Raw genomic sequence first — 23,937 nt, 5'->3', positions numbered from 1 at the left:
TAAGGCTTGGATGCAGCTGCTCGGCCATGGAAACCCATCCCCAGTGAATACTTTTGGCAATATAGTGTATGCACATTTTAGATGTGAGTCTGTGTTAATTAATCCTGGATTAGCTAGCTAACTACAATCTCTCAATTCCATTTCCCAAAGAATTTCATTTAATGGGAATTATCGATATTCAACATAGAGTGATTTTCAAGGAATGCCAATTCCACATAATTACGTCTTTATTAAACTTTTGCTTTCATGGCAGAAGAAAATAGATTTCAGGGAGGGACTTTTCTAGCTAGCTAGTTAGCTAACGTCTCAAGCTGCCTGCAAAGTTTTTAACTAAAACATTTGGAAAAAAAAACCTCCCGTTTCTTTTATAAGAATGAAGTTGTGTGCCCTTGAAGTGCTCCTAGCCACGTTCTCCTCGTTCTTCTTTTCATGTCTTTTTTGGAGACACTTTTTCTTACCCAGTACTGTCATTCTTCCAAGTTCTGTTAGCTCCTCAGCAGCTGAGAGTTGATCAGAAAAAAAGATCAATTCCTATATGACTCCAAATCTTTGGAGACGACTCTATTCCAGAATACCTGGAATCGAGAGTCGACTCAAAAAATTGAACTCGATTTCACACAGTGACTTTTAAGTTTGTCTGCGCCTGCGGGAGCACAGAGAGTGTATTCTGCATCTTTCCACAGAGTGGTTCAACAAACTGAATTGTATCTACAAGTTAAATAAGCTAGTTGATTGGCTAAAGTTCTGGTGAGGTAAAAGCTTGTTCTTCTGAGAAGAAATGCTGTAGTTACATCAATACATGAAGTTGTCGAACTGAAAATTCTTTGTGTTAGTCTAGTTAATGTAATGTTATATATATATATATATATATATATATATATATATAACATTATATATATATATAACCCATTTCTTATGGAAATACTGACTTTGATGAATATCACATGGATTGTTTTCATTTTGCTTAATACTATGCATTTAATTCATTCAGGTATCTTGCTGTATGCCTTTCATCTGACGTGCCATATCGTTTAAGCTGTACAGTAAACTAGATGCAGTATGTTAATGTTACATAATATTTTTAATATAACGATCATCTTCAAATAAAGACAGGTGTATTAACTAATTGGACAAGCCCTTGAGAGGGCATGGTTAGAAAAGCATCTTTGTTAAAGAGTAACTCCACCAATTTTTCATAATGAGTCAGAACTGATCACAATAATGGTGATAAGAATCTGACGCTTGAAGCTTTTGGTGTCGCCAAGGCTACCCCAGAGAAGACTATTACATGAAATGGTAGGGAATACAGGGAATGGTGTTTTGTGATCATTTTGAAAAATGAAGGGTATTTTCTAAAACTTATTTTTTATACTTTTTCTTTAACACTATGCTATCATTATGAAAAATGTAAAAAGATGTGTAGCCTTATTGGTCAATTTGGATAGCAAATAAAATGTCTAGATTTCTAGATTTTCCCACAGCAGGGAAATTCACAGTATTACAACAACAGAGTAATAGAAGTAAGGCACTCAGTAATAGAAACGGGAAACAGTATAAACATTATAAATAATAAAAATGAAAGTTAAATCTCTAGACTATTTACAACAAATGTAATCCATCAATGCATGTAATACAACAATGCATCAATTCACATAAAACCACTCTCAATGACTTGCGTCTTACATCTCAATTATTGGAGTCAGGGGAATTCCCCTTTCACATACAGCTAAAAATACAGGCTGATGTCTAGCAGGTGCATCCTGACTGAAAGCAGATGTACCTAACCAAGCATGCACTTAAAACTGACTACTGATTTTACTAAGAAAACTCTTTACCATGTTTGCTCGGTTTTAAAAAACTACTTTTATCTGTCTGGTGCTAAATTCCATTGTTACTTTGCCATTTATGTCGTCAACTATAGCAATTTATACAAAAAGGTCTTGCATCAGATGCCCAAGCTTTTTATTGCAGAAACAAAACAAACCAACTCATTGATTTTCAGGCATTATGTTTAAGCAGTAATTCAATGGTAAAGGAGTGCTATTCAAAGGACAACTAGATATGTAAACAATACTGAGCTCATAGGTAAAGTAGATAACAATCAGAAACACTTTGAGGCTTTTGAACCAACTGACACTTCGCACAGGAAATCCACATTGCTGTTTCAATGGACGCACTAACGGTCACAGAGCTGCTCATTCTCAAGGTTTTGTCCGGCTGCTGGACTGGAGGGCTGGTGCCGATTCCATCCGTTACTGAAGTCCCATTCATTGCCCAGCTGACTTGCACCAGAGGCACAGTCAACTCCTCAGCCAAACACAGCAGGGTGGCTTTGCCCTGCTGCAGCTCCTCTGGGCATGGAGGAAGGAGGCTGAGAGCAGGAGATGTGAGAGGAAAGTCTACAAAGAAGAAAATAGAGGAAATACAGAAAAATAAGAACAAAGGTGATGGTTATTATTACAGTTGAGCCCTCGCAACAATAAAGAGCATATGTGACATTTTTTGTAAAACTCATATATGGTTAGTATGCCCTGTGTTTAAAATAAAGGGGTCAATAAAATGCAAATAAAGTGGCTTTTGATGCAAAATGTTGTACAAAATAAAACAGAAAACAAAACTGATAATGCTAACAAAAAGCGAGGAATGTCTTTTTTTTTTAATACTTCTGTTAACTTTAAAAAGTTTGGTTTAATTAAAGAAACTGCTTAACCTGGTTTACACCACACAACTTGGACAATGACAGTCAAAGAGTAAATTTTAAACCTTAGTTTTTGACAAAACGTGCTTCATTTTTATTTGAAAGGCAATTTCTCTCTAACATTCTAACATTTAAATATTACATTGAGATACCAGAATATAACACAGACTTACAAAAATATGCTGACGGAACAAGACAGTCAAGACTAAATTTTTTAAAATAAAATGGTTTTAATAAAAGACAAACAGATGACATTCAGCTTTGTTCCTTGGCTGAATACCACAGTGCTTCATTTCATATTCTCACGTACAATAACCAGCACTGAGTCCTTCCACATCCCATTCCAGTCTCTGGGAATTCCACATATCTGTTATCCTGTGATTTCTTCACACGTCCTGCTCAAGAGAACTGCAGCTATAACTCAGCTTTTCTGCTCCAGGTGAGAAATGAGCTGAATGAAATGGAGAAGTGAATGTGAGCAGTGAGGAGCTTGTGAGTCTGTTTAGTAGAGTCGTCCTATGTTCCACAGTAACACACTGCAGTGTTACTGCACTCTGCACACTGGTTCTCCTACCTGCACACGATCGATTATTAAATGGTAGTCGATGTTTAAAGAGGCTTTAAACAGTGCCATATTCTGTTACAATGACTAAAAATGTATTCAGAATACATTTAGATGGCACACATAGGAAAGATGTATTTGTTCTTATGTCACACTGTTCCTCACTATTACTGGTTTTGTTCATGAAACTCTTTCATTTATATTTTGAATAAATTCATTAACTGCTTCAGTCCACTGCTACTCCCATAATCCCCCTAGCAAGAATCCAGTACATGCTAAGCTCATCACTTGTCAACTACTGAGTAGATTGTTCAGTTTGATCATCTCTAAAAGGGCTTAATAACACTGAGATTTATAACTGACTAATCTCATTAATTTATCAGTCTACTCAGACTTTAGCAGAGCTCAGTAACCTCATCACATTGATTTATCAGTCTATTCAGGCTTTAGCAGAGCTCCGTAACCTCATCAGAGTGATTTAACAGTCTACCCAGGCTTGAGCAGAGCTCAGTAACCCCATCACAGTGATTTATCAGTCTACTCAGACTTTAGCAGAGCTCAGTAACCTCATCACATTGATTTATCAGTCTATTCAGGCTTTAGCAGAGCTCCGTAACCTCATCAGAGTGATTTAACAGTCTACCCAGGCTTGAGCAGAGCTCAGTAACCCCATCACAGTGATTTATCAGTCTACTCAGGCTATAGCAGTTCACGATAACCTCATCACATTGATTTATCAGTCTACTCAGGCTTCAGCAGAGCTCAGTAACCTCATCACATTGATTTATCAGTCTATTCAGGCTTTAGCAGAGCTCAGTAACCTCATCACATTGATTTATCAGTCTATTCAGGCTTTAGCAGAGCTCTGTAACCTCATCAGAGTGATTTAACAGTCTACCCAGGCTTGAGCAGAGCTCAGTAACCCCATCACAGTGATTTATCAGTCTACTCAGGCTATAGCAGTTCACGATAACCTCATCACATTGATTTATCAGTCTACTCAGGCTTCAGCAGAGCTCAGTAACCTCATCACAGTGATTTATCAGTCTATTCAGGCTTTAGCAGAGCTCCGTAACCTCATCAGAGTGATTTATCAGTCTACTCAGGCTATAGCAGTTCACGATAACCTCATCACATTGATTTATCAGTCTACTCAGGCTTCAGCAGAGCTCAGTAACCTCATCACAGTGATTTATCAGTCTATTCAGGCTTTAGCAGAGCTCCGTAACCTCATCAGAGTGATTTATCAGTCTACTCAGGCTATAGCAGTTCACGATAACCTCATCACATTGATTTATCAGTCTACTCAGGCTTCAGCAGAGCTCAGTAACCTCATCACAGTGATTTATCAGTCTATTCAGGCTTTAGCAGAGCTCCGTAACCTCATCAGAGTGATTTATCAGTCTACTCAGGCTATAGCAGTTCACGATAATCTCATCACATTGATTTATCAGTCTACTCAGGCTATAGCAGTTCACGATAACCTCATCACATTGATTTATCAGTCTACTCAGGCTTCAGCAGAGCTCAGTAACCTCATCACAGTATTTTATCAGTCCACTCAGGCTTTAGCAGAGCACAATGACCCACATTTACATTTATGGCATTTGGCTGACACTCTTATCCAGAGCGACTTACAGTTTGATCATTTTACACAGGTAGGCGAAGGTGGTGTTAGGAGTCTTGCCCAAGGACTCTTATTGGTGTAATGTAGGGTGTTTTACCCAGGTGGGGATTGAACCCAAGTCTACAGCGTAGAAGGCAGAGGTGTTACCCACTACACTATACTAACCACTCATCGCATTGATTTATCAGTCTACTCAGGCTTTAGCAGAGCTCAGTAACCTCATCACAGTGATTTGTCAGTCCACTCAGGCTTTAGCAGAGCTCAGTAACTGCATCACATTGATTTATCAGTCTATTCAGGCTTTAGCAGAGCTCAGTAACCGCATCACATTGATTTATCAGTCTATTCAGACTTTAGCAGAGCTCAGTAACCGCATCACATTGATTTATCAGTCTATTCAGACTTTAGCAGAGCTCAGTAACCGCATCACATTGATTTATCAGTCTATTCAGACTTTAGCAGAGCTCAGTAACCGCATCACATTGATTTATCAGTCTATTCAGACTTTAGCAGAGCTCAGTAACCGCATCACATTGATTTATCAGTCTATTCAGGCTTTAGCAGAGCTCAGTAACCGCATCACATTGATTTATCAGTCTATTCAGGCTTTAGCAGAGCTCAGTAACCGCATCACATTGATTTATCAGTCTATTCAGACTTTAGCAGAGCTCAGTAACCGCATCACATTGATTTATCAGTCTATTCAGGCTTTAGCAGAGCTCAGTAACCGCATCACATTGATTTATCAGTCTATTCAGGCTTTAGCAGAGCTCAGTAACCGCATCACATTGATTTATCAGTCTATTCAGGCTTTAGCAGAGCTCAGTAACCGCATCACATTGATTTATCAGTCTATTCAGACTTTAGCAGAGCTCAGTAACCGCATCACATTGATTTATCAGTCTATTCAGACTTTAGCAGAGCTCAGTAACCACATCACATTGATTTATCAGTCTATTCAGGCTTTAGCAGAGCTCAGTAACATCATCAGAGTGATTTAACAGTCTACTCAGGCTTTAGCAGAGGTCAGTAACCCCATCACAGTGATTTATCAGTCTACTTAGGCTATAGCAGTTCACGATAACCTCATCACATTGATTTATCAGTCTACTCAGGCTTTAGCAGAGCTCAGTAACACTGAGATTAATAAATAATCATGACATTGATTCATCAGTATATTCCGCCTGCCAGCAGGAATGTCAGCATTTAGGAAGAAGCTGTTTGTCATGTTCCTCTTTAGAGTGTGTCTAGCCAGCTAAGTGCTGATTTTATATAGTTAATAAACAATCTTTAGTATGTTTTTAATAAATGGTTTTATTATTTATTGTGTAATCAGACAGAGCTGTGTGCAACACAAACCAACATGGAATTGCTGATTCCCAACATCTTAAAAGTAAATACAAAAATAGCAGTTAAAAGCTTATACAGTCAGCCCAGCTACTTTCATATTATTAATGCTACACTTCCATTATAGTTTAGATAATAGTACAGTATTGTAGCTTTTTGTTTACGTTTCTATGCCTTCACTGTTACCTGAAAGCAGAAGTGAATGTAAGCAGTGAGGAGATTTTTGTCATGGTGTGTGTCACTGTGAGAGGGGTCACTTAACAACACTCACCATATAAGACCACCTACACAATCTCATGTGCTACAAAACATGCAAATGACTCACCTACAAGTACCTTCTAAACACTTTCAAGACGATCAACTCATCATTGTAGTACAAGACAACATTGATAATGTTAAGAATTTTCAATTATTTATACCTTAATAGTTTAATTCTGAGTACAATAACCATATTAGGAAGTTCACATAGATCTATTTTCAATGTACTAGGATGATGTACTTACTTTATTGGAAATTACTCTGTATACATTAACATACTGCATTAGTTTCTGTTATTCTGATATGACTCAGAAAAATGACAAAACAGAAACTTCCTCATTTGCACAGAGCTGAAATGACAGAGTGGGGCAGCAGGTGTATCCTGAGTGAGAGAGGAGGTTCACACTGATTAGTGGACTGAATCGTCTCTTGGGGAAATCTCCACGTCAGTGCAGCTCTCTCTGATCCTTCACTGCCACCTACAGTCTCTCCTCTCACACTCACTATAACACACACTCTCTACAGAGTCTGACTGTGAGAGACACAAGATTAGATACAAAAATCAGATTAATTAAAACAGCATCATCATTAAAACACAATGTGCAACATGACTAAGCCAATCAAAGTGCTGTAGAAATACTGTTATTTAATTCAGAACGAAAAAATGAGTAATAGCACAACAAAGCAGAAACTCTGACCAACGCTTCTGGCACTGCTGAGTGATTCTCTCTCCTCCTGAACTGTAGACTGCAGTTCACGCTTCTGCTGACAGATGACGCTCTTCACATTCACAAATCCTGCTCCGCTTCCACTTTATTCCACCCTCCATATGAGGCCGTGTTCATTCACTCCTTTTGTTACAACTAACTGCACATCGATCAGAAACTCTGATATGTTTTAAATTAATCACATACATTTTCAGTGGCATCAACACTGATGGTAAACACACAATATCTCACTGTAATTTATTCTGAAACACCTTCCACTAATCAGCCTCGTCATCTGTTCATCATTCTGTAGGAGTCATTTTCCACCTTTATCTCTTCCTGCTGTCTGCAGATTTCCATCTGAACCATTTCCTTTGAGAAATCTCCTCACTCACACACATCTCTCTGAGCTCCTTCACTTTCTCTCATATTTTAGTGTATCTGTTGTCAGTGGCAGTAAAACTTCAGTAAAAGCTCTACAGTGGTTTGATCTGAACTTCAGTCTTTTAGCTCTTGTTCAGTTTAGTTTAAGCCTCAAGATCTGAGTCTCTGACAGGAGAATTCCATTAGAATTCCCTCTCTTTACTGCACTTGTCTGAACAGTGGTCACTGACTCTGATCTGCTTTAGATCATCCTTTTACATTCTCAGTGGCGTCATCAGTGACCATAGATATCACAACATCTCCTTATAATTGAGTCTCCAAAGCTCTGTTCACTATACAGCCAGAATAACATCTGATCATTTTATAATGCTGTATAAACCTGTTTCACTCTTTTAGTCGTTCTCACTCTTATTCTTTACAGATACATTTCTTTCATCATGCTGGTTCTGTGCTGACGTCTCTCTGATTTAATGTCTAGAACATTATACTGTTTCTCCATCACCATGAAAAATGGACAACAAACTTTTTTTAGTTATGCATTTTATTAAACTTCATCAAACAGCTTTATTCATAAACATAAAAGTCAAATGACTCCATAAGCAGGAGATGATCCAGTTGTTGTTAATGAAATCAGCATCTTTCACTACACATTAAACTACTGTTTCTATGAAGCTCTGCCAAGTAGCAGCTGTTAGTTTGCAGGAAAAGAATGAAAAAGTATCAGATGTGATCCGGTTCAGTCGCTACATTCAGACTTCTTAATCTCTTTAGTTGTGGCTTTTGAGGCAGCAGACACTTCACATGTTATGGCTTTATCTTTATCCCACTCTGATCTCTCGATGGTCAAATAGCTGCTCAGTCTGAACTTCTTATTGGGCTGCTGCGCTGCAGAGCCAGTGGTCACTCCACTGCTGACCGCCTTTCCGTCCACCAGCCAACGCACATCAGCTAAAGCACTGGACACGTCATTGGCCAAACACACTAGAGTGGCTTTGTTAGACTTCAGCTCTTCACTGGATGGAGGGAAGATGGTCAGAACGGGAGCCGGGACAGCAGAGTCTGATTAGAGAAACAGAAAAATTATTCACTTAATAAAACACAAATAATGACAACATGAGAAAGTTTAAATATATATTTAGACATGCTCAGTTCATCATTACGTATATTTCTGTGATATGAGAACAAAAAACAGCTTTTCAAAGCCTTTATATTCATTTAATAAAGAAAATGGAGCAAGTTAAACTTTCAATTTGAAATAAACACAACTTTCTCTCAGTGACTGGACATTTAATGATGACTCACAGTTACAGTGAGAAACATGAAGGTAAATACATCATCTTTCAGCAGAACATTGTATCATTAATCAAGTCATTAAATTAAATGAATATTAAATATAAAAATGTGTTTTAAGATCTATTTACTTAATTATTTACATATAGAATAAAATGTGACTAAAGTCATGGCTGGCGTAAGGCTGACTTTTCAAATATCAAGTATTATGTCATTTTTCACAACTGCATTTTACTCAGGCTTAAAAAAACAGAACAGAGAAAAACAAATATGATTTAATAGAAATGCATTCATTGGTAATTGATCAGAATTTTTATATGACTGCTGTTGAAATTAATACTGGCAATGCTGAAATTTTTGTATTAACAATGAAAGCACAACAAAATTCTTGATCAAAGCTACAATGTAGTCGTTTCTTTCTAAAAGAAGTTTCAGACATTAAAGAAGTGTAATGTAGAAGAAGAGAGAGGTTTCTTACCAGTGACGATCAGCTTTGTTCCTTGGCCGAATACCACAGTGCTTCATTTCATATCCTCACCCGTACAAAAACCTCCTCAGTTTCAGAAGTGAAAGTAGCGGAACTGAAACGTCCTCCAGACTTCAGCTCTCTCTTCTACTGTCTATGATCAGCACTGAGTCCTTCCACATCCCATTCCAGTCTCTGGGAATTCCACATCTCTGTTATCCTGTGATTTCTTCACACATCCTGCTCAAGAGAACTGCAGCTATAACTCAGCTTTTCAGCTCCAGGTGAGAAATGAGCTGAATGAAATGTAGAAGTGAATGTGAGCAGTGAGGAGGTTTTTGTCATGATCTCTTTCACTGTGATACTCCTCCGCTAGTAGAGTCGTCCCATGTTCCACAGTAATACACTGCAGCGTCTCCTACCTCCACATTACTGATTATTAACTGGTAGTCGATATTTGAAGAGGCTTTAGATGTGAAGCGTGAAGATGGAAAATTATCTCCATAATCAGAAGGGGAACCATCAGAATAATGAAACCTCAACACAAACTGAGGAGCTGCTTGTGGAAGCTGTTTATACCAGTGGACACCGTTGCTTTCATACTTTGCGATGTTACAGTCCAGGCTGACAGTTCTGCCCTGGTCAGTTAGTATTGAAGGGCTTTGTGTCAGAACTCTCTGTGAACTGACCCCTAAAACATAAACAATATTGGAGTTCATGACATCAACATCACTTTGAACACAATCCTAATCAAACAGATCTCATCAATGTACAGAGAAAAGCAGGAAGAGAGATCTTACATGTCAGAGCAGGGAGGAGAGCACAGAGGGTTGGCAGCATGTTGTCTGTGTGATCAGCAGAGTGATGAACAGAGTGGAGGATGAAGAGAGGAGAGAGTGGAGGAAGGTTTCTTAAGGAGCTGAGGGAGGAGCCTGGATCTCTAATCAACCAATCACTGAAAAGATTAGTTTTAGACAGTATGTCAGTAATAAAATCTAAAGTACGGAAGAATGTGTGTGTGTAAAATGTGTGATTGTGTGTAAATGTGTATGTAATTGTGTACAACTGCATAAGACCGAATTGTAGTACTTCATATTCAATATATGATGTTGCTTCAAAGGAACTCCTAAAAACTCTGTTAGATATTTGACATTTTTTCTTAATCGCTCACATGAAAGATTAACCTCTTGGCTCAGAATCCACTAATATAATGACACAAGAAATACATCAAACTTTTCTGTGACTACTTCATTTGGAAAGGAAATGTGTGCATTTCTTTACTCCTTCTACTCGACAGTGACAGAAAAACAAGTTACTGTATGAGTCCAGTTTTGTTCACTGAGATACAAACAATTAAAGTGTAGATCCAAAGTTACCACAATGGCTTAGGTTCAGTTTGAGAAAGATGGAGTGTATGGAGTTCAACTTCAACAGAATATGGTAGTTATTTTCTCTCACTTACGTTACTTTATATGTACACTTGAAGGTTCCAGACCAGTGGACTTACATAAATATAATGAGAGGAATAAACCTCATTTATTTAGAACAGGCATTGCATCTTGGTCTGTGTGAAAAATGACTAAACCCTTTCTGATGGATTTACTGCAAATACACAGATGATCTACTTCTAAAAACATGAAATAAAGTGCTGGAAAACAATATCTGTTGATATAATATTACATAAGATCTTCATCTCAGGAGTTTTTTTGTGTGTATTTTGTGCTGGTGTGCAGGATGCAGTATCTCCTCACTCTGTGTGGAACCTTCTGCATGTTTCTGAGTGTTTGATGTGGTGAGTAGAGATTCTACACAATCCTACAGACTCAAACACACCATCATCATCCACTGATACCTTATTATTGTTTGTGTGAAATTCTTGTGATGGAGACCAGAGATGAAGAAACATCACTCTGTCACTGGATCACAGTAATGTCACATCATTGTATTCAAACACCACAGTGTGTAACATGTAAAACTGTAAAATAAAGGAAAGACAATACAACTCACACACAACAGTCTCCTACTGTCACATTTTAATGATGATTTGTAATCTGATTTAGATTAGAGTGCATTTGGTGTTTTCTGAATTTTGTACTTGATAAGACACTGACAAGATCTCCACTTATATTCAATATGAAGAAAGTCTCTTAGGCGTTTCTATCTGCTGTGTTTGTGTGGTGTAGTTAGAAATGCGGTTTGAAAGCTGTTAAAGGAGTGAACTCTTCCCATGAAAATCCTCCTTTTCTAAGACGTCCTCTATATTTAGTCTGACCCAATTTCCGTTCATATAGTAGTGAACATTTGATGATGGCTCTCATTCAGAAACTCCAGCATCTTCCTCTCATTCCAGCCTTTGTCCGTTTGGACACAAACTCAGCCTCTACAAAGGAAAAGACTAAATGAAGAGGCGCCGTCTCTGAGCTTCAAGTGATGTAAAAAGCAGCTCTATCATCTGAAATAAATGTAGTAATTATGTTAACAAGGCACGCATCATTGTTGGTGCCACTCAAGCATGAACACACACATTCACTCACACATGAATGGGTCTCATTATGCCTTAGAACCTCACTGAACCTCAATTCAACATGTATATTTCACCTGGAAATAATTTTACATAGTTTTTTGGAAATTTAACTTAAATTTCATGAAAATCATTTTTTTCTTTTTTCTTTTAATATTAGATAAAATTGTAACTAAGTTAAATGGTTTTAAACTAAGCACCTTAGCTGACATTAAACATATACCAGTCTTTGATAATCCATCATGTTAGCCTCTGCTCTTAATCTGTACTTCAAATAACACATAAGCAGATCTCATTGTACTCAAAGATTCTTATAATTTGGTAAAACGAACTCTTTTAATTCCAAGTGTAGAACTGATGATATTATCCAACAGTAAAATTATATGAAAAATAATTCACATGCAAGATCTCAGCTGTACTTCTAGAGAGAAAATGAACTATATATTGTACAAAAAGACAAATCAAGTTATTTGGAAAAGAATCAGCTCTTTCAGTAACTGCTGTTTATTGGCTCAGTACATTAAAAGTAATTGAGGTGAAACTTTGAAAAATGAACAACACTAAATGTACCTGAGTTGTGTCAGTATACTATTGTAAGATTTTTTTCAGGTTTTTGTGTTTCTGTTGTCTGAAAGCAGAAATGAATGTGAGCAGTGAGGAGGTTTTTGTCATGGTGTGAATCACTGTGATACTGCAGCAGAGCTGTCATATGTCTGACAGTAATACACTGCAGAGTCTCCTACCTCCACATTACTGATGATCAGAGTGTAATCTGATTGAGACGAGTGTGTTGATGTGAATTTAGGAGAGGAGAAGCCAGATCCATAGTCAGGAGAGCTCCAGCTATGATAATTCGCTAACACATACTGTGGAGCTTCTCCTGGAACCTGTTTATACCAATAAGCTGCATCATTAATAACAGACCCCAGATTACAGTGCATAGTGGTCTTCTCTCCTTTAGTGGGTCTGAGAACAGGAGGCTTCTGTGTCACCACAGTCACACCACTGACACCTGCAATAAAAGTAGCATCCATGTTACATTTGTTGATGCTCACATTAGATGTAGGCGAATGCTGAGGAGCTCCAGTGTTGTGAGATCTTACATGAGAGAGCAGTGAAGAGAGAGCAGAGTGCTGGCAGCATCTTGTCAGTGTGTGATGACTCTCTGTGCTGAGTGAGGAGATGAGCAGCTTGAGGAGCAGATAAAGGAGAGAGTGCAGGGATGAGCTATAAGAGAGACGGGGGCGGGGTGGGGGGGGCAGAGGGAGGGGTCACTCAGCTTTACACATTATGTACATCATGCCTCTCTCTACACAGTCTCATATTCCATTTTATAAAATATACTAATGAAGAATTTGCTGAAAAATTTTTATCCTAAATTCATGAACACTTTAGGACATTAGAATATGTACAAATTCATACAGATGAATATTTTCCTTTCAGTCATAGCATTTATACTAATTACATCTGAAAATAATTATTATTTGTTTATTTTGTGTTGCAGAAACTTTGATCAAATTGATTAGAATTCCTTTTTTATATAAATGAAAAACTGTATTATTTAATTTATTGACTTACAGTGTTTGTTTTTGTTCCACTCAAGGAAGAAACGTCTTCATTTACATAGCGCTAAAATTACAGATTGGTGGTCAGCAGGTGTTTCCTGAGTGTGTCTCTCAAGGTATGATGTTTCAGTGTCAGTGCTGAGCTGTAAAGACTGACAGAGTCAAACAGCTGTATGTAGTAAAGATGCATCTACTGAATATCCACTTTCACATTGAGTTAATGTTACATGATGAGTAGATCAATAAAAATGGGCAACAATTACTTGGAATAAAATGTTACTACATTAACTTTCATTACACATATTTTCCCCTTCTCCTGTAAAGTGACCTCTTTGCTTATAAATCATTTGTTCTCCTTCCATCATCGTAAGACTGACGTCGAGTGTCAGGCGAGTTTCATCATGTAACATTTGACAAAAGAAGCTGATAAACTGACATGCAGAGTAAGTGACCACAGGCTGTTGTTTCAGTGCGATGTGTGGAGGCAGATGAGTGTTTCAACTGTTTTACAAGAAAAACAGACCCACAGCAAACAAAACTGTCGATCACCACTATGAAATACTGAATATACAACTCTGAAATAGCTATTTTTCAGTCAGGATTCAGTTAACTTCACTTTTTTCAATCTAGCGTCTTTGGGCCTGAACAATAATGACACCTAAACCTAAATGGAAGTCATGTTTATCTTTTCTAAAAGCTGGTTGAGGCGTGTCTCTATTATTCTGCCCTAAAGCTGAGCCTGTGGGTGATGGTACATTAGTGTGACCTCTTCTGACAATTGCAAAAAAAAAATGAAAAAATCATTTGGAATTATGTCAGATTATTTAGTTGTCTAACATGGAATATTTTTTCATTTCTTTTTTATTGCTTGAGAGAGCTGGACTGTTGAGAGACTGTAATAACTTTTGGGAAAGAAAGAGGTTTTTTAAAATTTCTCATAGAGGGTGTTGACTGAAGTACAAATGTTGACTGAACACCTTTTCACAAGTAATATTTATCCAAATGCACATCTGCATAATTTATGCATGAATGCATAAAACTAATTCCATCTATAAAACTAATTCCATCTACCTGCTTTCTTTCCGTCTTTCCAAGTATACAACCACCCATATGTCCGGCTGGACACTGAAGGACGACTGCCGAGCCCTCCTGCTACCCACTTCAGACCAGCTGCCCATGCCCCAGCTGCCACCACCTGCCTTGGACGAGCTGCCCACCCTACACTGATATTCTCATAGTCTCCTAGTTATTCCTAATACCAATATTACTGCTGTTAATATTAGTAGTATAATCACTTGTAGGTAGTTTGACCAGAGGAGGATGGGTCCCCCCTGGTGAGCCTGGTTCCTCCCAAGGTTTCTTCCTCAGTTCTGAGGGAGTTTTTCCTTGCCACTGTTGCCCCTGGCTTGCCCACTGTTGCCCAATGTTTCTGTACATTCTTACAGTCCTGTTGAATCTTTGTCTTTTCCAAAATTCTGTAAAGCTGCTTTGTGACAACATCCGTTGTAAAAAGTGCTATACAAATACATTTGATTTGATTTGATATCTGCTTTTACTCAATTTACCAACACCTGTCTTACACAGCAACTAAGAAGCTGTGTATTTTTTCCATCCTGCTTCTCGCTGATTACCAACTACAGAATAATTCGAACACAGATAAACACTAAAATATCAGTAAAGAGAATGTAAAGATTAAAGTGTTAAAAGGACAGTACTTAAAAAAGTTCTCCTTACGAATCAAAGCATTTCATTTACTTTGAAAATTTTGTTAAACGGATTTCCTTATATTGAAACTTAACTGAAACATCATGTTCAAGTTGAATAAACAAAGACATCAGTATAAAAAGAAACAAATATGTGTAAAATAATATAAAGAGTAAATGTAATAGAATAAATTAGAAGAAAAAATTCCATCTCAGGTTTAAAGATCCAGAAAACCTAAATCTGTCTTTCTGATTGAGTTAATCTTGTTCTTGCAGGCAAACAATAAACATGTACTAAATAAACCCTTTGAATGATGTTCCAGTGACCAATAAATGACTCATATGTTTCATTAAATCTCTCTCCTATGGATGTACGGTGGGCGGTCCTAATCTTGGGTAACTTTTGTAAGCATTCCCCTGACCAATCACAAGGCTGACATCACTTGCCCTGCCCACACAAAAGAGCCTCAGAGTCAGAGAAAGTTAGCAAGCTAAAGTTAACACAACATAGCCCCAAGCTGGCAAGCTAGACCACCGGTCTATGGCAGATCTTCATCTGTTCATTTGTTCATTCATACACTGCTCAAAAAAATAAAGGGAACACTCAAATAACACATCCTAGATCTGAATGAATGAGATATTCTCATTGAATACTTTGTTCTGTACAAAGTTGAATGTGCTGACAACAAAATCACACAAAAATCATCAATGGAAATCAAATTTATTTAAAATTAAATTAAAATTAAAGTAGAAAAACACACTACAGGCTGATCCAACTTTGATGTGATGTCCTTAAAACAAGTCAAAATGAGGCTCAGTATTGTGTGTGGCCTCCACGTGCTCGTATGACCTCCCTACAACGCCTGGGCATGCTCCTGATGAGGTGGCGGATGGTCTCCTGAGGGATCTCCTCCCAGACCTGGACTAAAGCATCCGCCAACTCCTGGACAGTCTGTGGTGCAACGTGGCGTTGGTGGATGGAGTGAGACATGATGTCCCAGATATGCTCAATCAGATTCAGGTCTGTGGAACGGGTGGGCCAGTCCATAGCTTCAATGCCTTCATCTTGCAGGAACTGCTGACACACTCCAGGCACATGAGGTCTAGCATTGTCCTGCATTAGGAGGAACCCAGGGCCAACCGCACCAGCATATGGTCTCACAAGGGGTCTGAGGATCTCATCTCGGTACCTAATGGCAGTCAGGCTACCTCTGGCAAGCACATGGAGGGCTGTGCGGCCCTCCAAAGAAATGCCACCCCACACCATTACTGACCCACTGCCAAACCGGTCATGCTGAAGGATGTTGCAGGCAGCAGATCGCTCTCCACAGCGTCTCCAGACTCTGTCACGTCGGTCACATGTGCTCAGTGTGAACCTGCTATCATCTGTGAAGAGCACAGGGTGCCAGTGGTGAATTTGCCAATCCTGGTGTTCTCTGGCAAATGCCAAGCATCCTGCACGGTTTTGGGCTGTGAGCATCCTCTTGGAGTCGGTTTCTAACCGTTTGTGCAGACACATGCACATTTGTGGCTTGCTGGAGGTCATTTTGCGGGGCTCTGGCAGTGCTCCTCCTGTTCCTCCTTGCACAAAGGCAGAGGTAGCGGTCCTGCTGCTGGGTTGTTGCCCTCCTACAGCCTCCTCCACGTCTCCTGGTGTACTGGCCTGTCTCCTGGTAGCGCCTCCAGGCTCCAGACACTATGCTGACAGACACAGCAATCCTTCCTCTTAGCTTTCCTCAACAATTCCATGCTCAACAGTAACTTTTATGTGACATTTTCTTGCCCAATCACACATTAACTCTAACATTTTATGTTAGTTTTTACATAGATTAAATTAACACTATGAACACTTTAAGCAGTGACAACTTGAGGTGCTTGAGGTGCTCTGTAGCCTCTGATGCACCAATGTGACGAAAAAAAAAGGTTGAATGGAGCTTATGGAAACAAAGCTTATCCAACTTAACAACAGTTGTTAAGAATTAAGCATTTATGGGTAAAGCACAGATCAAATGAATCTCTCTAACATTCTATGACACTGATAGATCTGACATCTCTGGGATGGAACGTGAGTTTTCACTCAGAGGGGCAATGTGTAAGATGACCCAACCTTTCCAGTTTATACTTCACACATCCCCTCCTCTCTCTTCACTCCTCCTCCTGTGCACAAGGACTACAAGTCTAGAAGAAATGGTGCAAGTTCAGCATCACACTTCATCCCTCGATAAGAAATATGACAAGCCTGCAGTGATGGAAAGCAACAACAATGTTACCACATGTTTTGATTCTATTTATTTCATTTCATTTCATTGTGGTTTTCTACTGGGGACCAGTGAGCTACTTCTCCATCTTCTCTTGACAGACTGATTGCAGGCTCAACGCTACAGTGACTCACTATCACCTCTAGACATAGAAAGTGGTATTGAGATACAGGATGTGCTGTCTGTTGCTGGTTAGCTTGCTAACTTCAGTAGATATCTCTGCAACACGATAATGTCTTTGGCAAAACTGTCATGTCTTCACATTCTGTTATATAATTTTGTATTGTGTATAATTTTAATAAATTTTGGAATGTTTGAAACTAAATATCTTACTAATTGCTCCAGGAAACTGTTGTGCAACTCAGAAGCCCTTCTTATGGTTTGTGAATGTATGTTGCTCTTCCTCAAAAACATAAAAATTCAGAGGATGTGACGTTAATTTCTAAAATTGAAATATTTGTTATTCTCATGTTGTCTAAAAACAGAAGTGACTGTGAGCAGTGAGGAGGTTTTTGTCATGGTGTGAATCACTGTGATACGTACTCGCTAACAGAGCCGTCCCGGGTTTCACAGTAATACACTGCAGAGTCTCCTACCTCCACATTACTGATGATCAGAGTGTAATCTGATTGAGACGAGTGTGTTGATGTGAATTTAGGAGAGGAGAAGCCAGATCCACAGTAAGGAGAGCTCCAGCCATTATAATTCCTTAACACAGCTTCTCCTGGAACCTGTTTATACCAAAACACTTCATAGTCAGTAACAGTCCCCAGATTACAGTGTATAGTGGTCTTCTCTCCTTTAGTGGGTGTGAGAACAGGAGGCTTCTGTGTCACCACAGTCACACCACTGACACCTGCAATAAAAGCAGCATCCATGTTACATTTGTTGATGCTCACATTAGATGTAGGCGAATGCTGAGGAGCTCCAGTGTTGTGAGATCTTACATGAGAGAGCAGTGAAGAGAGAGCAGAGTGCTGGCAGCATCTTGTCAGTGTGTGATGACTCTCTGTGCTGAGTGAAGAGATGAGCAGCTTGAGGAGCAGATAAAGGAGAGAGTGCAGGGATGGGCTATAAGAGAGACAGGAGGGGGCAGAGGGAGGGGTCTAAACTTCACTCATTATTCAGAAACATCTACAGAGTTTCCTGTGTGTTAGAATATACTGCTTAAGAATATGATATCAACCTACCATGTTCCTGAACATATAAACATTTACATGAAGTTAATCTTAATCTTAAACACTTTTATTCTTTACATAAACATTTTTGTCATGTTGCACCATAATTACCAGAAGAACAGCCCTGCAGCATCAAATGACACAACTTTTTAATGTAACTCTGCAAACAGTAACCAGCTATATTCCTTGCTTGTCCAGCTTTCATGTAGGGTAGGCTTCTATATCTTCTCACATAGCTTTAGCTCCCCCTAGAGGTTCTCTCCAGACACCACATGTCCCCTTCTCTCATGTCCTCCATCTGGAGGAATAAGCACTTCCAAAAATATCCAACTTTAACAGGGAATTACAGTACAGTATTCAAAAGAATAAGTAGGAATATTGTTCATATTGTTAACAATGTATGCAATTTACAAGCAAGCATCTTAACTAGGATATTAAAAAAAAAGATCAATGCAATAACAACAATTATTTAAGATCACAAAGCAGCTACTGTATATCAGTTGTTATCGATATACACATGCTCTACATAGGACTGTGTTCAGCCCATACAAGTTCTTTTCTAGACCCTGATGAGGCTTATCAAACTGATAAGAATGTTGAAAAGTTTCTTAAGCACAATATTCTTCAGTCAGTAGTATTTATCCAAATTAACTGAACTGAACTGGATTTACTTCAGTAACTCAGGATTATATAACTATATATAACAGGATTATATAGCTACTAGATCTGTATGAGTAATTTTAACAAATTAGTAAAGTAAACCAGAAATAATCAAACGACTCAGATATTTCCTTCATTGTTTAATTGGGTGAAAGGTGACAATTAGGGAACCTTCAAGACCTTTGGACCAGCAGAGAGAGACTCCTGCTGACAACATGAAGAATGACACTGTCTTTGTTGATTGAATCTCACCATTGACGACGTTCAGTGTTCAGTGTTCAGTTTTGTTTCTCAACTTCGCCGGTCCATTGTCTGTGATGATTAATGTCATCCAATGTTCTTTTATCTAGTCAGTGGAAGGAAGTTTTGATAAGCCTTCATGACCAACTGTAGAAGTTAATGAGAGCATTGATTTTAATATAGCAGATCAGAAATCATGTATTTAATTATGTTTGATTTAAATATAATTTGCATGAAGGTAAAACTGCTTTGACCAGGTCTGTGTTAGATGGGAAAGACACCTGTTCTCTCTCTCTCTCTCTCTCTTTCCCTCATTATCAAGATTTTGCCTTATTTAAGCCTTTGCATGTGAGACTATATGAGTTTGTATGAATGTTTTAACCTGTTGAGTTTATTTTGCTTCTGGAATGCAGTTTATGCTCTTTACTCCTTTTAATCTCCACTGACTGAACCAAAGGTACTTTATAAGCACAGTTTTGTTCACAGAGGTACAAACAATGTACATGTATCCTAAAAGATACATCAATGTTCGTAAGATTCAGTTGTGTACATTAAACAATGTTTAAAGGTACATTATGTTCACATTCTCAGAGGAAAAGGGCATCACTAATTTTATAATGATAAAATATTGCTAAAATTATATAACATTAAAATGTAAAAAATTATATAACATTTTAAAATATAAATAATACACAAAGAGCCTGGAGACAAGACAGAGTTGATTGGGCTAAATGTAATCTACAAACATATAACTTTAACATAATGTGGTACATTTATGTTTACTAACTGTATTTAGTATTTAGCCTTGAAGGTACCATTCCAGTGAACTAATAACTAGAAATATAACGAGAGGAATAAACCTCAACAATCAAGACCAGAAGCAGGTTTACAAAAATGATAAAACTCTTTCTAATTGGTTGCACAGTAAATACAGGAGAGTAACCAATGATTTCTGATGATGACATCAGGTCCTAAAAACATAATAAAATAAAGATGAGCAATATTTGTTAAAATACTATCTAATCTAAATATGATCTTCATCTGATCAGGTTATTCTATTATTGTCTTCGGTGCAGTTGGTGTGTATTTTTCTGTAGCTGTTTTTTTATGATGGTGTGCAGGATGTTGTATCTCCTCACACTGTACGGAACCTTCTGCACGTTTTATCCACATCTTATTTATTATTTGTGGTGTGAAGTTCAAAACATCACTCTGTTGCTGAATTTGTTACAGTGTTGTGTAATCAAACAGCTCTGTGCGCAACACAAACAGCAGAAAGTTCCTGATTTAAATCTTTAGGAATTACATGTGAAAGCAAGGATGAAAAGCTTACACAGCAAAGTCTCCTGCTTTCACATTATTAATGATTAATGTGTAATCTGATTTAGATTAAAATTCACATTGATGCTTTCTCCATTATTCACTGTTACAAAAGGCTTTTGTGACCAGGAGGTTTATGTTATTCTCATGTTGTCTGAAAGCAGAAGTGAATGTGAGCAGTGAGGAGGTTTTTGTCATGGTGTGAATCACTGTGATACTTCTTCACTAGCAGAGCCGTCCCATGTGTGACAGTAATACACTGCAGAGTCTCCTACCTCCACATTACTGATGATCAGAGTGTAATCTGATTGAGACGAGTGTGTTGATGTGAATTTAGGAGAAGAGAAGCCAGATCCATATTCAGGAGAGCTCAAGCCATGATAATTCCTTAACACATACTGTGGAGCTTCTCCTGGAACCTGTTTATACCAACGTGCAGCACTCCTAGTAACAGTCCCCAGATTACAGTGCATAGTGGTCGTCTCTCCTTTAGTGGGTGTGAGAACAGGAGGCTTCTGTGTCACCACAGTCACACCACTGACACCTGCAATAAAAGCAGCATCCATGTTACATTTGTTGATGCTCACATTAGATGCAGGCGAATGCTGAGGAGCTCCAGTGTTGTGAGATCTTACATGAGAGAGCAGTGAAGAGAGAGCAGAGTGCTGGCAGCATCTTATCAGTGTGCGATGACTCTCTGTGCTGAGTGAAGAGATGAGCAGCTTGAGGAGCAGATAAAGGAGAGAGTGCAGGGATGAGCTATAAGAGAGAGACAGGAGGGGGCAGAGGGAGGGGTCACTCAACAACACACTCCATTGAGATGTGATATAATGTAGAATTTTTTCATGTCAATTAAACTCTTACAAAATGATTAATGCTCAGTCACCACAGTTTCTTGATTGTTTCTTGGTGTGGATAAAATGTTTTAGTAAATGCATTAAGTTAGAATGTTTGTGCCTCTTCAAGATGATGGGGGAAATTTCTTCATTTGCATAGAGCTATAATTACAGTGTTGGTCAGCAGGTGTTTCCTCAGTGTGTCTCTCCTTATGTCTGTGTGGGTTTCCTCCCACAGTCCACAGACATGCAGTCAGGCCAGCTGGAGATGCTAAATCACCCCTGGGTGTGAATTTGTGTGTGAATGTATTTGTCTGTGTGTCTGCCGGTGATGGACTGGCGACCTGTCCAGAGTGTTTCCTGCCTTCCACCCAATGACTGCTGGGATAGACTCCAGAATGAGCTCATATGAAATGCAGTCTTCAGTCCACTGAACAAGTGACTGAATAACAAGCTCAAGGAAATCCTGCTGAACAAACATCTGGACACTTAATTAATGATCTGGAATGTATGTCTGTATATTTATACCTGTGGTGTTACAGCATCTGCACTTATAGGAAATAAAAAAGAAACAAAGCTAAAGAGAGTCAATATACACTCACTCACATACACATAACACACAGGGTGCTGCTGCAGAGAATGTTGGAGTGATGATGGAGTTTGTGTGAAGAAGGTTCTAGACGTCTGTGTCTGCTGGTGTGATCAGAAATAAACTGAGAGTGAAACTCCAGCATCTTCCCTCACACCTCCTCACCATAAAAGAACAGATAAAGAACAGACTAAAGGAGGAGATGCCAGTTCTTTCACTCAGAGGACATAAAATAAAGCACATCGAGCAGAGAATCTGCTTAAAGATGTAACATTGAATTACTTCTTTAATCAGCATCAGGTGATGATCTGAGTTTTATTATTGATTGAATTATAATGGGAAGCTTAATTTGAGGACATGAACAGCGATATTTGTCATTCTCTAGCACCAGAATGTAATATTGATACTGATCTACATGATCTAAAAAAACAGGCTGAATTCAAATCCAAAATCAGAGGAAGCAGCAAACACATCCAAAGAGCAGGGCAGAAAGAGCATAAACCGACAACGAACAGCAGCAGGTCCTACACGAAAGATATCACAACAGAAAAACCGCTGAGTAAACCAACACAGAGTGAATCAACACTTCACACCGTCTCTAAGCTACAGCCCAGGCTATATACTATTCCAAGTGTATCACACAGGTGATGCTCATCAATTTTCCGGAGACCTGGAGCGCTGATAGGGGCATTGTGTCACCTGTGATGTCACGTGATCTCCCAGAGGATTCTGGGAGATTCCGTCCATTTCCACAAGGGACTCTGGAGGCTGCATGACAGGGAAGCTTAATTTGAGGACATGAACACCAATATTTGTCACTCTCTAGCACCAGAATGTAATATTGATACTGATCTACATGATCTAATGTAACTTTAATGAAATTGTCAAGGCAGAGTTTAGAGAAAACCTCACTCTGTTTATCTGTCAGTTCAATAACTGATCAGGTCTATGATAATGAATCCAGCCTGAAACTGATCTTCCGTAATCATCATTATACTTAGAAAATTAACAGCATAAAGTAGCTGGATTTCTAGTGAGAAGAAATAAGAAATTGTAAGATCAGAAATAAAAATCTACTGTTTAACTGCTCTAGTTATTGGCCCACTTTAGCAAAAGTGATGAGGGTGAAATTGTGAAACATAAATGATATTAAATGCAACATATTTTCTTCAGCAGTGCAGGTTGTTGTTGAAGTGTCTGTGTTTTTGCTGCTGTTTGAAAGCAGAAGTGAATGTGAGCAGTGAGGAGGTTTTTGTCATGGTGTGATTCACTGTGATACCCACTCACTAGCAGAGGTGTCCCATGTGCTACAGTAATACACTGCACAGTCTCCTACCTCCACATTACTGATGATCACACTACAGTCAGAATAAGATGAACATCCATCCATCCATCCATCCATTTTCTAAGCCGCTTCTCCGTCAGGGTCGCGGGGGGGAGCTGGAGCCTATCCCAGCAGTCTTCGGGCGGAAGGCAGGATACACCCTGGACAGGCCGCCAGTCCATCGCAGGGCAGACACACAGACACAGACAGTCACTCACACACTCACACCTAGGGGCAGTTTAGCATGTCCAATTGGCCTGACTGCATGTCTTTGGACTGCGGGAGGAAACCGGAGAACCCGGAGGAAACCCACGCAGACACGGGGAGAACATGCAAACTCCACACAGAGAGGACCCTGGTCACCCGGCCGGGGAATCGAACCCAGGCCCTCCTTGCTGTGAGGC

At 38.8% G+C, this 23,937-nt stretch overlaps 1 protein-coding gene and 2 gene segments (V, D, J or C); all 3 read right to left on the bottom strand.

Annotated features, from left to right (window-relative positions):
* Positions 1 to 1,945: 1,945 nt before the first annotated feature.
* Positions 1,946 to 13,028, bottom strand: LOC119265159. The segment is given in 3 exon segments: positions 1,946 to 2,399; positions 3,009 to 3,149; positions 12,916 to 13,028. Coding segments are annotated over 2 exon segments (375 nt in total).
* LOC108416051 (immunoglobulin kappa light chain-like) lies at positions 8,107 to 23,560 on the bottom strand. 5 transcript variants are annotated; one of them, XM_037545005.1, is made up of 6 exons: positions 23,546 to 23,560; positions 18,334 to 19,570; positions 18,118 to 18,242; positions 12,553 to 12,747; positions 9,352 to 9,385; positions 8,107 to 8,642 (listed from the first exon to the last, which is right to left on the bottom strand). In XM_037545005.1, the coding sequence occupies exons 2-6, from the start codon at positions 18,371 to 18,373 to the stop codon at positions 8,320 to 8,322; spliced, it is 717 nt and encodes a 238-aa protein (XP_037400902.1). In that variant the 5' UTR covers positions 18,374 to 19,570; positions 23,546 to 23,560; the 3' UTR covers positions 8,107 to 8,319. The 5 variants fall into 5 exon arrangements, with proteins under 5 accessions (XP_037400902.1, XP_037400900.1, XP_037400899.1 ...); XM_037545003.1 differs by lacking the exon at positions 23,546 to 23,560 and having other exon boundaries at positions 12,553 to 12,603; positions 17,983 to 18,242; positions 18,334 to 18,457; positions 19,477 to 19,570; XM_037545002.1 differs by lacking the exon at positions 23,546 to 23,560 and having other exon boundaries at positions 18,334 to 18,457; positions 19,477 to 19,570.
* LOC108416598 lies at positions 19,552 to 21,529 on the bottom strand. The segment is given in 3 exon segments: positions 19,552 to 19,611; positions 21,060 to 21,328; positions 21,420 to 21,529. Coding segments are annotated over 3 exon segments (354 nt in total).
* Positions 23,561 to 23,937: the final 377 nt, after the last annotated feature.

The sequence above is a fragment of the Pygocentrus nattereri genome, chromosome 14 (assembly GCF_015220715.1).
Source record: "Pygocentrus nattereri isolate fPygNat1 chromosome 14, fPygNat1.pri, whole genome shotgun sequence".
Classification (NCBI taxonomy): Eukaryota; Metazoa; Chordata; class Actinopteri; order Characiformes; family Serrasalmidae; genus Pygocentrus; species Pygocentrus nattereri.
This window is presented reverse-complemented; position numbering and strand designations above follow the sequence as displayed.

Excerpts from the sequence above, each read along its gene's own strand:
- LOC108416051 (XM_037545002.1), bottom strand. Across the intron at positions 18,243-18,333 it reads TCTCTTCACTGCTCTCTCAT|GTGTCAGTGGTGTGACTGTG; the intron begins GTAAGATCTCAC and ends CTTTTATTGCAG. Across the intron at positions 12,748-18,117 it reads AAGTGTTTTGGTATAAACAG|GTTCCAGGAGAAGCTCCACA; the intron begins GTTCCAGGAGAA and ends TGGTATAAACAG.